Here is an 18,564-nt window from a genome sequence, read left to right on the forward strand (position 1 = left end):
TCGACAACCCGCCCGAAGCGCGCTGCGCGCAAAAAGCGCGCGACTGCGCAATTTAGCGCACTGCTTGATTAAAATGCGCGACTGCTTGCAGTAGCAGCCACGGGATTTAGAAGGAGTTTTTTACAAACGAAAAATCCACTTTCATTCATTCATTTCGACACATTATACCTTCCACTCCCAATTTCCCAACTCAAACTTCATCAACCTTCATCAAAATCCACCATCAAACCTTCAACAAACTCCTTCCTTTCATCACAATCACCTCTCAACCCAACCCAACAACTCAAATACTCACTTGTCCTTTCAAATTTCTGATTTTCCCCAATTTTATCCCAAACCCTAACCTTGCAAATTGTGGATTCAAGTTCGTTTCAAGAGATTTCTGGGTAATTGGAGCATTCTTGGAAGGGTTTTTAGCATTATACTTCAATCAACTAGCATTTTAAGTGGATTCGGGGAGGTATAACAACTTTTCCAATCTTTTGCTTTACTTACTTTGCTTTAATCCGGGATTTGGTGTTTTTACATTGAATTTTTGGATAATTTTGATTGATTGTTGTCTTTAATTGCTGGGATAAACTTGTTTTCTGAGAAAGGGGAGAGGTATTCAACAAACATCACTTAATCCCACCTTCTTGAATTTGTGCCTTGAAGGTGTTTGTTGAATTGCCTCAACGAGAGCAAAACTGTTTTGAGTGTTTTTGTTGGTCTTTTTGGTGCTCTTGCTTGCTAGGAACCATGGTTTTCGGTAAGAGAAAAGCTCAACAAGGGGAGGGAAGTAACCCCAAGGTGTTTAACGGGAATGAGGGTCTAAATGCGGAACAAAAGAAAATCTTTGCAAAACTTGAAAAAGAAAACCCCGTCCCCATCACCAAATTCCTCCACCGTGACACTCTTCAAGAACTAGGAATAGAGGAAATCACTTTTCAACTCTTGAGTCGGGTAGGATTAGAGCAATACATGGACCTTCATGATGACACCTACCGCTCTTTTACTTATGAATTCTTGTCCACCATCTCCAAAACGGGGGAGGGGGCGAATGAGAGAGTGAATTTCCGTCTTCATAAAGTGTGGCATTCGATTTCTTTTGATGAGGTAAGAGAGATTTTGAGAATCACAAAACCGCCCTCCCCGGTCAACCCACCCAAGGGCAAGCTTAATGAGGTGTGGTGTCACCTCACGGGAAGGGAAGCTCAAGATCACAATGACAAGCTTTCCGCCATCACCAATCCCGCCATCCGCCTTTTGACAAGATGTTTGGCTTGTTGGTTCTTCTCCATGGGGGAGCCAACAAAAGTTAGCGATGCGGTGAGGGAGTGCATTTGGGCTATGCTCCTGGAGGGGAGTGGTGTGCCGGATTGGGCAAGGCTATTTGTTGATTCTTGTTTGAAACATAAGAAGAGAAGGGGAGGTAACATAAATAGTGGGGGGTTAATCACCCTTTTTGTAGAGAAATTTGTGGGCTCAACATCGGATGACCAACTCCCCGTTTGGGGAAATCATTTTTATAACACCCATGGCCTTGAGGAGACACATATGATCAAGGTCTTAGATAAATAAAATTTTCAATGCAATTGGTTGGGAGTGGGGAAAGCTCCCTACATGGTTCTACCAAAGAATGGCCCAATTCCTCATGGTACCCGTGCCATTCATTTCTTTTGCCCGCCCGACACGCCGGAGCAAAGAGCGGCACAACGGAGAAGGGTCGAACCACCCCCGGTTGTTCACCTTGATAGTGAAGAAGAGAGGGAGATTCGGAACATAGAGCGTGACCCGCCCATCCATGACACACCAATGTTTGAGGCGGGGACAAGCTCTACTCCACCAATCGCCCCATGGCAACAACAAATGTTTAATTACTTCACGGAGACTCGGGGGACTTTGGAGGCAATTAGTGGGAGAGTTGATAGCTCTCATGCTTGGCAACAACAACAAATGCCAAGGCTTGAGAGTTTGGATCAATGGAGGGTCGCTAGTATGGAGCACCAAAAGTTGAGTGCGGAGGCCGAAAGAGCCCAAATGAAGATGCTTCAAGAGATGGCTAAGAGGCAAGATGAGGCCTATGCTTGGCAACAACAACAAGCCAAGTACATGGAAGAGCAACAAGCCATGTGGAAGGCCCAAAATGAATGGAGAGAGCAAGCGACTCAACAATTCGGGGTGCAAAATGAGCGGCACCACCAATATGTTGAAGACTCTTATGAAGATGCTCAAGCTCATGAGGATTCTTTTGGGCTTATCCGTGGCCTTTTCGGCATGACCCTCCATCCAAATGACCCCACCTACCAACCAACCATCACGGAGCCACAAGTTGAGGAGGCCTATGAGAGGGCCAAGAGAGTGAGGCAAGCAAGAGGAAGAAGAAGACGAGATCAAGGGACATATGAGCAAGGGGAAGGCTCGGGTCCCTCCAACTACCAACCTTGAGAGGATGAGGGTACTCCTCCACATTGAGGACAATGTGGAATCAAAGTGTGGGGGAGTAAGATGATTGAAATTGTAATATATGTACATTTCTTTCCATTGAATGTATGTTAAAAAAAAAAAAAAAAATTGATAATCCCGGCTAGGTGAAAACCCACAAGGGTGGACGCCTAGGCAAGATTGGGAAAGGTGGCCGAGGACGGAATGAAAACCCGAAAGGGCATTCCGGGCAAAATGAAGAATCGAGTTGCGAGCCACCGATGAGAGGAAAGGAAAAAGCTAAGGTGAAAACCCGAAAGGGCGCCTTAGGCAAAATGAGGGATTTTCAAACAAAAAAATCGAAAAATTGAAAAATGCAACACCAAAAAGATGGAGGGACAAGAAGGGAGTGATAAGGAGGGTCAAGGAAAGAGGCTAGTTCTAGGACTTAATTTTCTTTTGTGTCACAAAATTTATTTCAAATTGGTGGTTTTTCCGATTGGCTACTTGAGTTGTTGATTCTTAAGGGTGTTTGGCCAACCAAGTAGCATGATCTTACTTTTATATGGAGTGATAAGGGGGTGTTATAAGTAGTGATGATTTGTGATCGATAGGAGGATGTGTGGGTCACTTTGCTATTGCCTTGGGATAAGGCAAGAGTGACCATTACTCTTTGGGCGATATAAGAAGGGTGGAGTTGCGTGATGAGTCGGAGAAGGAGGTGTGTTGTGTCTTGTTAAGAGGGATGACATAAGGAGGGCGCGTGAGAGAAGAGAGAGTGTGTGTCAACTTTGAGTCTTTATTTTTTTTTCTTTCATAGGTGGTTGTCAAAGAGGGAGATATAAGAAGGTCGTGGTAAGGGAAGAGTGGTCATTCACTCCTACACTCTCTTGTAGACTTCGTGATTGCTTGTTTCGGGTTTTGCTCGGGACTAGCAAAAGTCTAAGTGTGGGGGAGTTTGATAGTAACGTTTTGTGTCGGTCTAAGAGGGTGATTTTATCGCCCTCGTGTCTTTTAATATGGGTCTTTTAGTATATTTTTCCTAGCACTTGGCATAGAGGTTGATGTGGTTGAACTTGTGTAATTCACCTCGGTTGAACGATTGATCTTCATGAATGGAACCCGAGAGGCATAGAGCACCCTTTCAAAGGTTAAGACAAGCAGCAAGGAGCTCCCATGTAGCCTAGAAACCAGCTGGAAGAAGTAGGAGTGAAGCTTGGAAAGTAAAGAAGGAAGAAAGACTTGAGAAGTTGAAGCTGACTCCCGAGCTGAGGCGCAGCCTGCGCCAAGAATTGCGCAGCCTGCGCCGACTTCAGAGGAGCCTGCGCAAATCTGTTTTTAAACACGGGCTTAAGTAAACATTCCGTGTTTTTGGGCTTGTTTTGAGGTTTTTAACCTAGAAGGGAGTGCACCCATATATATACCCCTCATGTTTGAAGACCTAGTTAGCATCTAATTATTGAATAATCTCTAGAAACTTGTAGTAGAAGAACACTTTACTTTTGATGCAAAGTTGTAATCTTTCTTTATTTCTTTGGGTTTTGAAGACTATGGAAGGCTAAATCCTTCCCTACTTGGTGTAATCCATTGCAAGTTTCCATCTTTATCATTGTATTGACTCCTTAATCTCTACTCTTTCATTTATTTCAATTTCTAAGTTTTAATGACATGATGAATGTTTTGTTGTGAGAAGTAATTACCCTTGCCTCTTTTACATTCATCTATTGCTTGTTGTTGCAAAGTTGCTTGTTTTTGTAATAACTTGTTGAAGCATCTCATAATTGTTGTTATCTTGGTTTAAAGTATCAACCTTTGTGAGTAGAAATTGATTGTATCATAGGATTTGTTGGTTTAAACATATCTTTGTGATATCCCATTTACTTTCCTCTTGGTTTTGTTCTTCATGCTCTTGGTTACAATTCTTACATGGTTTAATGTTAGAATTTGTAGTTTAAGTAGGATTATCATTGTTGGCTTAGATAGTGGTAATCACTTGCTTGAGGATTGTTGTTGGGTAAATGAAAACTAGAGAGAAAAGAGTCTTGCTTTGAGAAAAGTTGGAACTTGTAGGATTGCACCAAGTTCTCTTAATTATTGAATCATCTTACTCACCAAGTGTTTGTTATATTGCTTGTTAGACTAAGGTTGCTAGTTTTACTTTGTTTCATGTCACCAATCAACTCAAAAACCCCCCTTTTCATGTCTCTCTATTGTTTACCATTGTGAATAACCATTGTTTGTCTATAGCTTTGTCATTAGTAGTCAATAGTTTACATTTCAAGTTTTTAGCTTAAAAGACCTTCTCTTGGGACCGACCCTTACTTGCACTATATTACTTTATCATTTAGAGTAGTCTAGAGTATAGTTTGGCTTATAAATTGTTAATTTGGTAGGCTAATTCTAGTTTTTTTACGACACCTAGTTTTACTCCTATCACCTGTATTCAAACAAAAGACCGAATTTCACCGAAACCATCCAAATCCAATCACAAATGTTTATTGGCACCTACTAATCATTATCTATAAATAACTTGATAATGATACACCCAAAATAGCCCGAGTCCAAGTAGCCCTACTCGACTTGATTCGCCCGAATTCTTAGAAAGACGAAAATAACGTACTCGACTTGATTTGTGCATGGTACAAATCTGCTACCAATATGAAGTACAGATGCCTAGCGGTATGACCCGGAGTAGTATATTCTGCTATGTTCTACTGTACTAAATCTACTGAATCACAAATAAAGCTCTAAATTAATTTTCCATTCTTGTTTTTTTTTTTTTTTTTTTTTTAATTTATAAAATACATTTCTAATTTTCAAAGTCCACCCCTACGAGTACGGAACACCATCTTCTCACACAACACAATAGTATACTACTCCGTATAATTACATTAGCATTAGGCATAGTATACCGACGTTGGCGCGTAGACTCGACTTTTATATTTGTCGATCATAATCACAAAATATACGCAATCAATATGTTGGTGTCACAATTAAGGATATTTATGAGCAGCACGGCATATTTAATAGAAAATTTCCATATTTTAAGAATGCAAAGATAAAGCAGGAAGGAGGAGGAGGACAACCTCAAATTGTTTCAGTTTGGGTATACTATTTATGTTGCCCCATCTGCATACTTAATCGACAAGGAATTGTACCGATGTACTTTTTTGAGTTTCAACCTCTTCTGGTTTACGATATTCAGTGTTAATTAAAGTAGGGACTCCTATTTCCACTTTTTTAATGCCATATGACACGCATTATCTTCTGATTACTTTATTTATAGACAGTGTAAATATCTCATATAGTACTAATAAGCTCAGTGGCATAATCATTTGGTGAGTGGAATTAGGGTAACTCTGAAAAACATGGACTCGTATATTTTCGGTTTTTCTAATGTGTGCTCTAAGGAAACATAATAGAAAGCTAACTATAAGACGGTTTTTCTAAATTGGTATTTCTATTTAGTTTGGAAGACTTCTTCACATGCAAAGTTACACATTTATTCTTATAATATTATATTATTATGTTATGAATATACTACTACGTAAGAATTTATTTACTTATTTTCTTTCATTCAGAGATGTTCTAATTAAAGATAAACAAATGATTAAAATGGAGAAGTAATTAAGTCCACTATCATCTTTATCTTTTTTACATATCCTCTTACCATTTATTTTCTTTGCTTATTGATTTTCATAATTCTTATACTTAGATTAGATGTATGAGAAATTTAAAGTGAATTAGAGGTACTATTAGGTCATCTCCTATATATACTCTGTCTTCGTTATTTATTTATTTTTAATTTTGACATAAAGACTAAGGAAATAACAGATAATCAATTATTTGATAATAAGTTGACCAATTTAAGTGTGGTGGATCAAATTGATCATCAAAATCATTCCCAAAACCGAAAGGTAAACAATTGATCAGCTGCGATATGCAAAAATGTAATAGGCAAACAAATGATTGGGACAAAAAGACTATATAATTAAATTAGACAATCTTATTTAAAACTTTCAATATTTTTTGAATTGAGTAAGTTACACACATGAATAAAAATATAATTTTAGCTAAGAAAGTCCCCAGCTGAAAAAGACCTCCCACATGTATGGTTTGCTTACTTTGGTATATAAATTACAAGAAAATCTACCAAATCTACCACTCAACTTTTCTTCTTTGTCTAATTGTCTTAGTCATCCATTCTTCCCTCCCTATTTGATCATCACCAATTACTTCCAATTTCCACATTCTTATATTTTTGTTTAAGGTACGTAGGAGCCAACTTAATTAAGAAGATCGATGGGCGTCGAGGGCACTCTAGAGTACTTGTCCGACTTGATTAAAAGTGCCAAGAAAAAGAAGCGCAAACAGTTTAATACGGTTAATCTAAAAGTCACTAGAATTGATTGTGAGGGATGTGCCCTCAAAATCAAGAAAACACTCTCTGGACTCAAAGGTACGTAAATTTGCTTCAACCAATATGTCATGACCGTTATTCTCTCTTGTTTAAAAGTGTGTTGATTAAATAACGTTGGGCATGCATGTAGGGGTGAAGTCGGTGGACGTAGATATGAAGACTCAGAAGGTGACAGTAACAGGGTTTGTGGAGCCAAAGAAGGTGTTAGCCGCGGCACAAGCGACCAAGAAGAAGGTGGAGATATGGCCGTACGTGCCATACACGATGGTGGCGCATCCGTACATAGCAGGGGCATATGATAAGAAAGCGCCACCTAATTTGGTTAGGAAGGTGGATGATCCAATTAACCCTATAGAAGAGCGATATACAACCATGTTTAGTGATGAGAATCCTGATGCTTGCTCCATTATGTAACTTATTTAATTATTCATGAGGTTTCTTCTGAGTACTATTATGCATGTGTGCTTAAATTTGCGTGTTGCTCTAATTTCTGTATGTAGATTATTATTGTACGAGCTTGTTTATTATCGCCTCCATTTTTCTCGAAAGTTGTATGTAAAATAACGATTTTGTGGAGAGGAACTTCTCTTGTACAGAATAATAATACGGAGTAGCTTCTTACCATCGGAGTAGCTGCTTATAATTGCATCAAAACTCGATCATTTCAGCTTAAGCTGAAGCTTAATGATCAAGCAATTTTACTTTGACAAATATTTTTAGCAATATACTCGTATATAATAATAACGATCACATCAGTCATACACTCAAATAAGTTAGCTTCCTAGCATGTAGTATCTCCCTATTACTCCTATATAAATGAATAAGTTACTCCATCTATTATCTATAAGCAATTGGTTTTGTATATAACCTCTTTAAATTTATGAAATTAATTGACACTCTCATTCTTGTGTAAATATTACATACTATATGTGATACTTTACAAATTGATAATAACACACTTGAAAATGACCTGAATCTAAAGGATTCATCTAATGACCTAATTTGAATTCTCGCATATCCAAATATGATCCACCAAACTGGTTCGACCTGGACCAAATATGATCCACAATCCATCCAGCCTACTCCTTAGGCTGGATACAGTTCAAAACCACAGATTAATAGAATAACACACTTGAAAATGACCTGAATCTAGAGGATTCATCTAATGACCCAATTTGAATTCTCTCATATCACCAAATCCGATCCATCCAATCTACTCCTTATGAATACAGTTCAAAACTACGGATTAATTCAAGCAAATTGGTCCAGCCTAAAAAAAATGACACAAATTCTCATTATAGACGTGAGATATCCATCTATAATTATAGACGAGCCAAATATTCAACCACTCTAAGCATAAGACAAGCAACAACAAATTGCATGGTGGAGCCTAAAAATGTCACCACTTTAAGCATATTTGACCCGTCTTTCACTTTAGACGGATATCCGTCTATAGTGAGATTAATTGAAAAAATGAAGGGTAGTGAGCCACGCACATGGATCCTTTCCATTACCTCCTCCTCTTCATTACTTATTAATGGGTAGGATTCAATTTGAAGTAAAAATTAACGGTTTAGATTTATCAAGATTGTATAAAAATTAAAGTGAAGATTGAAGTGCTTAAAACTAATCAGTACCCTTTATTTTGTCCTTAGAAGCAATCCGGTCCATTAATAAGTAATGGATAGATAATGGAAAGAAGGGTAATAGAGAAAATCTGGACCGATGAAACACGGTAACAAATAATGTAAAGCACCATGTTTCACTATCGGCTTTAGTGAGTAGTGTCCCTTAGAGCCTTTTGTCATGTCAATTCTCATAGTTGTTACGTGTTATCGTCCCTTGTATTTCCGATAACGTGTAATTAATACTCCCTATTTGACATCTACACAATTTCAGAAAATAAAAGACATATTCATGTTGGGTACATATGTAACTGCCACGTGGTAGTCCATAAACTCCACAATAATAGAAAGTTCTTATTTGATCTTTAATCATTTGTATCACGAATTTATGAAAAAAACACATATATAGTTGCTAATGACTTAAAAGGGGACCATAATTTTTTTGTTGTTGTTTTAGGAGAAAAGATCGGCAGTGGCGTATCTAGGATTTGAATATAGGGGATGCAAAAAATTAATAAATGATTTCGACGACGGAGCTAAAATTTATGAACAAAAAACCAGTCATCTATCCCTTAGTTTGTAATTTAGCATCCACAAGTACTCTTGTGAAAACTATAGTTGATGTTGTGTTATTAGAATCTTCTAGATATATAAATATCGTTGGAAATTCCTGTGTTTAAGTTTGAGAATTATACCATTCATTGTTGAGCGCTAAATTATTACAAGTAATTTAGCGCTGTTTATTAGATTATGCATCTACAAACGTGGCTCAAACCCTCGTTCTAGGTCTACTCCTAATGATGAATTTTTTAATGCACGTGAAGAATCTGATCACGCTAGAAGTGTGGCTGATGACATAGATGATGCAAATAAGCATTATCTACGTAAACTACATAAAAAATATGCAGGATCTTTGAATAAAGTGTTGATCAAAGTTAGGGAAGCCATGAGAAATGATTTTCATGAGCATTACCGGCTCCTAACTCAAGAAAATGCTAGAGTTTTCACAAATATTGTGAGATCAATTGCGGAAAAAATTGAAGATAATCAATCAAGGGAATTAGTAAGGATGTTACAAGAGATGAAAAGTCTCTTAACCGCTACTCAAAGGGTTTTGTCACGTAACTACTAGCACCACCAAACAGATTTAAGACAACGCAAAAGAGTTTTGTGCCATTGAGTTTGAGTTGAACAATAACAAAGAAAGCGAGATGTTAGGATTAATATCAAGTCCTGGTACATCTCTCTCTATTTTTTTGAGAGAGAGAATCCTCTCTAGAAAAAAAAACTTAGAAAAAAGAAATGGGTCATAATTTCCTTTTTGGTTGTCTTACCCCTCTTATCTTCATCTCTTTCCTTTAGAACATTTTTGTCTCTTTTTCTAGAACAACATTCTTGATTTTTACCTTATCAAAGATTTGATTTTATTTGTTCTCCATTTTAGCCTAGGAGAACTATATTTAGTCATAAATCTAAAGATTAAAGTTTTAAATCAAATATTGTAAGAGAACATTTTTTTAGATCTAATTTTGTTTAAAGATTGTAGCAAAATTGTAACACCCTCATACTCCAAGTGTCTTACCAGGACCACTCAGGTATAAGGATGCTACCATCTCGGTTACCCGAGGCATGATATTCATAAGACAATAACGAAACAACTTTAAATGATATAACTTTAGTGAAAAGTACAACTGAAACCAAATCCCAAACTACGGGTACAAGTTCTCAAACCAATCACATCGAGTTAATCAAAAGTTTTAAAACTAATAAAACTACAAATGGAAGACTTCTATCGTCGGACGGTGGCACATCCCACTATCCCGAAGACTCAACTCAAACTCGCTCAATTCTCGCTCACCATCCCCGAATGGATCACCGCAGTTTTTACAAAAACAACAACCGGGGTCGATACTAATCACACAACTTATATATATATAGCAACAATACGATAAATGCATGACCTTAACCGTCCCACACACACAATCACACCAATCCCAACAATCTCAATCACCGATCGTCCACTGGACCGACCACGCCATGGGGGACCGCACCGTTCCCACCTAAGCCCCGCTCATCATACCGAGCGATAACCCTGTCCATTAATGTGCAAATCCCTCCTGTGGCGGGTTCCACAGGAGGCGAAACTAGGGCGTGAAGCCACTCCCGCAAGTGACTCCACTCAGCCGAGAACGCATCTCGAGAACCAGAGACAAACAATCACAATCACAATCACAATCACAGTCGTCACAATACGATTACGATATTAAACAATCAATCTCAACACATCAACAATCGTCCCATTATGGGACTAATACTGAGTAGGAAATCCTACCTGGAAAGCACAACTATCAGACGGTCTCTACAGCTGTATCAAAAAGCCTCTTCTACAAAACCTGGAAAGCACAACTATCAGACGGTCTCTACAGCTGTATCAGAAACTATTTTAAAACGCAACTCACCCTTACTCGACAGAGTAAGGTCTACTCGATAGAGTACCCCGAGACTCATAAATACGGAGTATTACAGTCTTCCCTCCTTAAAAAGAACTTCGTCCCCGAAGTTCAAACCACAACAAAACAAAGATACTCCCACAACACTTCCGACTCAACAACCAAAACAAAACTCAACATAAAACATGTTACTAACCCAACACATCCCGAAAAACATACCGACAAAACATACAAAAAAGGGTATAAAACTCTTAAAAACTCTTCGCGATCATCTCCTACCCCCCCTAAAAGAAACAAGGTTACGTTCCCGTAACCATACATACCTGATCAAAAAGAAAAGGGTAACGCTCTTTCATAGCTTCCTCTGGCTCCCATGTAGCTTCCTCAGTCTCGTGGTTAGACCAAAGGATCTTAAGCAAAACTGTCTCACCACTCCTAGTCTTCCTAACCTTTCGGTCAAGAATCTGCTTAGGCACCTCAAGATATGATAAGGACTCATCTAGATCTAAGTTTTCTGCCTCTAACACATGTGACGGGTCACTCACATACTTCCGCAGCTGCGATACATGAAACACATTATGCACTCTCTCTAATGCAGCTGGTAAAGTCAGACGATATGCAACTTCCCCAACCCGCTCTAAGATCTCATAAGGCCCGATAAACTTCTGACTCAACTTGCCTTTCTTCCCGAATCTCATAACCCCACGCATAGGAGACACTTTCAGAAGAACCTTGTCCCCAACCTGAAACTCTATATTCCGGCGATGTAGATCTGCATAACTCTTTTGCCTATCCTGAGCCGCTCTCATCCGTTCCCTGATCATCTTAATCTGTTCAACCATCTCATGTACCATCTCTGGTCCTAAAACCACTGCCTCAGCACTATCGTCCCAACAAATCGGACTCCTACATCTCCTCCCATACAAAGCCTCAAACGGTGCCATACCAATACTAGTGTGATAGCTGTTGTTGTAAGAAAACTCTATCAAGTCCAACCTCTGTTCCCAGCTATCACCAAAATCCATCACACAAGCTCGTAGCATATCCTCAAGTGTTTTGATCGTTCTCTCGATCTGCCCTGTCTGCATCGCGGGATGAAATGTTGTACTCATCTTCAAAGTTGTTCCCAACGATTCCTGCAACTCTTTCCAAAACCTTGATATAAATCTCGCATCTCTGTCAGACACTATGTCCTTAGGGACTCCATGTAACTTAAGCACGTTCTTTCGATAGGCCATAGCCAATTGTGCTTTAGTCCATGTATCTTTCATTGGAACAAAGTGAGCTGACTTTGTTAGTCGATTCACTATTACCCAAATCATGTTGTTACCCTGTTGACTCTTTGGCAAACCCACGATAAAATCCATGGAAATGGATTCCCACTTTCACTCAGGTACCGTTAAAGACTGAATCTTACCTTGTGGTCGTCGCTGTTCCCCTTTAACTCTCTGGCATGTCAAACAACGGGCCACAAACTCAGCTGTCTCTTTCTTCATCCCAGGCCACCAAAACGTGTTCTTTAAATCCTTGTATAACTTATCTCCACCTGGATGAACTGAATATGGTGTGCAATGTGCCTCTGTCATGATAGTCTTTTTCAACTCCTCATCATTAGGGACACACCACCTACCATCAAACCTCAAACTACCATCTGTATGAATAGAGAATCAAGACACTGTCCCTTTCTCTACTCCAGCTCTCCACTCAACTATCTTAGGATCCAACGCCTGCTTACCTCGAATATCATCATAAAACTCAAGCTGCACTGTCAAATCTCCCATGGCATCTCCTTTCTGCATCATATGTATCCCAAACCTCGCTACCTCATCTCTCAACCTCATCTCTCAACCTCATCAAAGATAGAGCTGTACACAAAGAATGTACACTCTTCCTACTCAAAGCATCTGCAACAACATTGGCCTTCCCTTCATGGTAGATAATTTCCATGTCATAGTCGCCAATCAGCTCCATCCACCTCCTATGTCTCATGTTCAACTCCTTTTGAGTGAAGATGTACTTGAGACTCTTGTGATCAGAAAATACCTTAAATATTGCTCCATAAAGGTAATGTCTCCAATTCTTGAGAGCAAACACCACCGCACCCAACTCCAGATCATGAGTAGGGTAGTTCTCTTCATAAGGTTTCAATTGCCTAGAAGCATAGGCAATCACCTTGCCGTTCTGCATCAACACACACCTTAACCCATTCTTTGAGGCATCTGTATAAACCTCAAAGTTCTCGATCCCCTTAGGTAATGCTAAGATAGGAGCTGTAGTCAAACGCTCCTTTAATGTTTGGAACGCCGTCTCACAACTCTCATCCCAACGAAACCTGTTCTCTTTCCTCATCAACGCTGTCATAGGTCTAGCTATCTTGGAGAAATCTTTCACGAACCGTCTGTAGTATCCAGCTAAACCCAAGAAACTTCTGATCTCCGCAACATTCTTTGGTGCTTCCCACTTTGTCACTGCTTCAATCTTTGCCGGATCCACAGCTACACCCTTCTTTGAAATCACATGTCCCAGAAAAGCAACTTCCTCTAACCAGAACTCACACTTGGACAACTTAGCATATAACTCATGCTCCCTCAAGGTCTGCAACACAATACTCAGATGCTCCTCATGCTCCTCCTTAGTCTTGGAGTAGACTAAGATATCATCGATAAACACCACTACAAACTTATCCAAAAACTGTCTAAAGATCTTATTCATCAAATCCATAAACACTGCCGGTGCATTAGATAACCCAAACGGCATCACCACATACTCATAATGGCCATACCTCGACGTGAAAGCTGTCTTTGGTATGTCCACCTCTCTAATCTTTACTTGATGGTACCCCGACCTCAAATCAATCTTTGAAAAGACTGATGCACCACTCAACTGATCAAACAAGTCATCTATCCTTGGCAAAGGATACTTGTTCTTCACTGTCACTCGGTTCAACTCTCTATAGTCTATGCACAACCTCAAACTCCCATCTTTCTTTTTCACAAAAAGAACTGGTGCTCCCCACGGTGATACACTTGGTCTAATGTATCCCCTCCCTATCAAATCATCTAACTGCTTCCTAAGCTCCTCCATCTCTTTAGGACCCATACGGTACGGTGCCTTAGAGATTGGCCCCGTCCCCGGTTTCAACTCAACTGTGAAATCTATCTCTCTACTCGGTAGCAACCCCGGAATATCCTCCGGAAACACATCCTCAAACTCTCCCACCACTGGTATCTGATCAACTGTCGGACTCTCTATCCGGTCATCTCTCACATGGCACAATATCAAAGGACATCCCTTCCTCAGATATGACTTCAAGGTAACAAAATTTGCAATCAAATTAACTTTGGGTCTGACTAGAAACCCACGATAAGACACACTAACGCCCTTAGGACCTCTTAAAGACACTTTCTTTTGATGACAGTCTATCTTAGCTTTATACTTTCCCAGCCAATCCATCCCAACTATCATCTCAAAACCGTCAAAAGGAAACTCTAGCAAGTCTACAGGGAAATCAACTTGCCCAACTATCATAGGTACATCCCTATATAACCTCCCACATGATACAGACTCACCCGAAGGTATAAAAACTTTCTCACTAACAGACTCATATACCCTCAAACCCAACCGTTTAACATGACTCGAAGATACAAACGACTGAGACGCCCCCGAATCAAACAAAACAAAGGTATGAATACCGTTAACAAGAAAAGTACCAGTGATAACGTGTGCATCATCTTCAGCTGCTTTCTTCTCCATCATGAACAACTTTCCACTGGTCTTCTGTCCACCTCCCTGGATAGTACTGGCTGATGTGGTCGGCTTAGCACCCGACCCTTGATTGTTGTTGTTGTTCGTTGGTGGTTTCTGATAAGAATTACCGTCGTTGCGGTTACCTCCACTCTGATAGCTCTAACTTCCCCGGTTTGACCATGATCCAGTCGGTCTATTGCTCGCATAACTCTGCGCTGTAATCCCCCTATAAATCTAGTGCAAAACAGTGGCGGAATCACTGTCGAACGGGATTAATAACACAGTGATAAAAGTCTAACTGATAAAAATTGAGAATATAAAATTCTCAATTATGAAGATTTGCAAAGCCCGGTCAAATACAAATGCCACTTTCCTAGAAAAAGGGCTAAAACAAAAATCCTCAAAGTGTTCGACTGAAAACATAAAGGAAAAAAAAAAAACAAAAGAACAGAGTAGGATCTTCAGACTACTCGCTAGCTCTCACACTGATATCCCATCCATAAGAATACCTGTCATGTTATAAACATAACGACCACGATCGATGGGGGAGTAACTAGACGTTCTCCCAGCCATGTTACACAATATAAGTGGTATAGAAGAAATAATATATCAAAATAGATTGAAGTATTATAACAAAAGTAATTAAAATATGATATCAAAATTACGATCGGAACAAATCGTCTTCGCATGCTTAACACAAAAAATTCCTCAAACAACGAGAATGGAAATAATATAGTTCGGGCTTAGATTTTAACATGCTTGGCAATATCGCTAAAAACCGTAGACCCTGCTCAGCCTACCATGTGCTAATTGTTGGGGACCCCGCTCGGTCAACCCACTAGTCACAAACCATAACGGAACCACTGCTCGGCCCCGGTCTAAGTACATGTACATGACTCTACGACAATAATGCACCAACGGAACCCTCGGCCCCGGGTAACAAATCAAATGGTGGTAAGAAAATAGTATACCTCAGTTTATTATTCCTTGCCTTCCCTCCAAATATTCCAAACTCAAAAATACCCAAAAGGTAGTATCTTATTTCAAGGTTTGTAAGTGAACTACTCTTTTATTATCTCGAGTGAAAACTTTAACTGTATAATTATAAGGTATAAAATGATTTCGAAATTTACATATGATAAAGCTACTGCTTTATACTTTAAATCAAGTCTAAATGAAAGTACTTTATGAAGATATGTATTATTTAGGCCTTTATTGAGACTTAGTCATAAAAACAGTTTTACAAAACAGAACAGCCTTACGGTAAAATTCATAATTAAATATATAAAAATAGAAATGATGCAAGGTCAATTTTCATGGTTTCCAGAAGGTTTTAGCTACAACTTTTATTCTTTGATAAACTTGTAATGACGAAAGTAGCAGGGGTATATAAATTGATTTGCAGAATCAGTCATAAAATGATAACCAGAATGTCTTAATTTATAAATCGACTTTTAGAATATATTTTGAGGTAAATTAAAATTTTACAGGATACTAGACATCCTAAAGTTTATTCATGAAAAATATGAGCTTATGTTTCGAAGGATAAATATGTTTTTCAAATTAAACTTTGAGCTAAAGACAATTTGTTGTATTCTGGATAGATGTTCACAAATATTTGCTTCTGATCAAACCACACGTCCAAATGTTATGAAATTTTTTGTGTAGATCCTAGACTTGAAAATAACAGGACTTTATTCACAACATTTTTAAATATTCGAAATATAAACAAGGGATATAAATTTTACAAACAGACTGTCAGAATCGTTTATCAACAGCTCGGTTTTGACTAAAACTTCCAATTTACTTTAAATTACGAAATGAAGGTTTCGAGGGCTAAAAATTTAACACAACCTTAATATATAATGTCTCAGCCTTATATTAAAATTTCATAAATTGTTAATTAGTATAAGTATTTTAAAACTAATTAAAACAGTCCAAGTATACTATATTTGCAAGAATTGCAACAATAATGTAAAATCCGAAATAAATAATTTAAATGCAAAACAATTACTATAAAAATTCATGGTGACTTATAATATGTCAAATGTTCCAGAAAAGTAATTTATAGCCATTTTACTCATAATTTCGAAATTAGTTATTATCAATTTATAGTCCAAATTATTAGTAAGTCCTCTAAATGTCAAAGTTCTTAATACAAGCAACTACAACAAATATATGGTAACACCGAGTAACGTCCTTTGTTACCTTAGTTGTCAAGGTCCGAGTCGATTAAATACTCGTCTTCTTCGGAGTCTTCTTGATAACCTATAAAATAAAAACACATATGGTATATTGCTCCATATGTCACGATTAAGTATATGAAATAAAACTATGATGACTATAAAACTACCTTGACTATTATTTTTACTATTCTTACAAAAGTAGAAGAGATTACCAATAACAATTAGAGTTTTGAAGGAAAGGAATAGGATGAATTCTCTTGATATGTTTCTCCTAAATTATGGTGGAAAACAAGCTTGTAAACTAATAAAAAGAGTAGAAGAATTGATTCAAATTGCAAGAGCTTTGAAGTATGAATTGTAGTAGTTTGTACGTAAGAAATGAAGAGGAAAATGGAGTCCTTTAAATAGAGCAAGTGACCAGCCAAAGCAAGGGACAACAAGGCACAATTATTGGTAAATTCCACCCAAAAATAAAATAAGGAAGCTATGAAGACAAGGGGCCGAACTATGGCATAGATTAGGGTTGTTTTTGCAATAAAATAAAATGTAGGAGGCAAGCTAGATGGCCTCTAAAATCTGGTGGGTGTATTATGTAGGGGTCACTTTGATCTTATAATATATGTATAAGACAATTACAAAATATTACGGGTTTGACGGAATTAAATTCCGAGTCAAAAAGGATAAATTACGCATCAAGAGCAAACACCGATTATAAAACGAATTTAATTAAATAATTAAATCAAATCCGTACTTGAAGGATTAAAATTACATCTCATAATTTAAAAGTGAATAAATGAGATTAGAAAATTTGCGGGTGTTACAACCTCCCCCACTAAGAAAAAGTTTCGTCCCCGAAACTTGAAAGGAGTTAAAGAGTGTTGATAGGGAAACGAGATTACCTTAATCGAAGAGGTGAGGGTGCTTAATGCGCATAGAAGATTCGGTCTCCCAAGTCTCCTCCTCGAAGCGGTTGCAACGCCAGAGAACCTTCACTAAAGGCACCACTTTATTTCTAAGGCGTTTTTCCTTCCTATCAGTTATCCGGATCGGTCTCTCCTCATAGGTCAGGTCTGGTTCGATCTCTAAAACTTCTGGTTCGATCACATGCGCGGGGTCACTAACGTACTTCCTCAGCTGGGATACATGAAACACGTCGTGAGTCTTACCCATCGAAGCGGGTAGCTTGAGCTTGTAAGCCACTTCGCCAACTCTCTCAACGATCGGGTATGGTCCTATGAACTTAGGACTAAGCTTGCCTTTAATTCCAAACCGTTTCACTCCTTTCATTGGAGACACCTTCAGGAAAACCAAATCACTAACCTCGAACTCCAAAGGTCGACGGCGAACATCGGCATAAGACTTCTGACGATCCTGGGCAGCTTTCATACGGGACTGAATCAACTGAACTCGATCGATAGTGGCGGCAATCACATCTGGTCCAAGGGCCAACACATCTCCAGGTTCATCCCAACACACAGGGCTACGGCAACGACGTCCGTAAAGAGCCTCAAAAGGAGCCATCTTGATTGAAGCGTGATAACTGTTGTTATATGAAAACTCAACCAAAGGTAGATGTCTCTCCCGGTTTCCCGAAAATCCAAAGCGCTGGCACGGAGCATATCCTCCAAGGTTTGGATTGTTCTCTCGGATTGACCATCGATGCGAAGATGAAAAACGGTGCTCATCGAGAACCGGGTACCTAAAGCCTTCTGCAGAGCCTTCCAGAACTTAGA

The 18,564-nt window shown here is 38.7% G+C and overlaps 1 protein-coding gene across 1 annotated transcript; it reads left to right on the forward strand.

The window, feature by feature from the left end:
• The first annotated feature begins 6,566 nt into the window (after positions 1-6,566).
• Positions 6,567-7,265, forward strand: LOC141608936 (heavy metal-associated isoprenylated plant protein 24-like). Its single transcript, XM_074428247.1, has 2 exons — positions 6,567-6,862; positions 6,954-7,265. The coding sequence occupies exons 1-2, from the start codon at positions 6,706-6,708 to the stop codon at positions 7,235-7,237; spliced, it is 441 nt and encodes a 146-aa protein (XP_074284348.1). The 5' UTR covers positions 6,567-6,705; the 3' UTR covers positions 7,238-7,265.
• The last annotated feature ends 11,299 nt before the right edge of the window (positions 7,266-18,564 follow it).

The sequence above is a fragment of the Silene latifolia genome, chromosome 10 (genome assembly GCF_048544455.1).
Source record: "Silene latifolia isolate original U9 population chromosome 10, ASM4854445v1, whole genome shotgun sequence".
Lineage (NCBI taxonomy): Eukaryota > Viridiplantae > Streptophyta > Magnoliopsida > Caryophyllales > Caryophyllaceae > Silene > Silene latifolia.

Excerpts from the sequence above, each read along its gene's own strand:
- LOC141608936 (XM_074428247.1), top strand. The coding sequence starts at position 6,706 with ATGGGCGTCGAGGGCACTCTAGAGTACTTGTCCGACTTGATTAAAAGT. Across the intron at positions 6,863-6,953 it reads AACACTCTCTGGACTCAAAG|GGGTGAAGTCGGTGGACGTA; the intron begins GTACGTAAATTT and ends GCATGCATGTAG.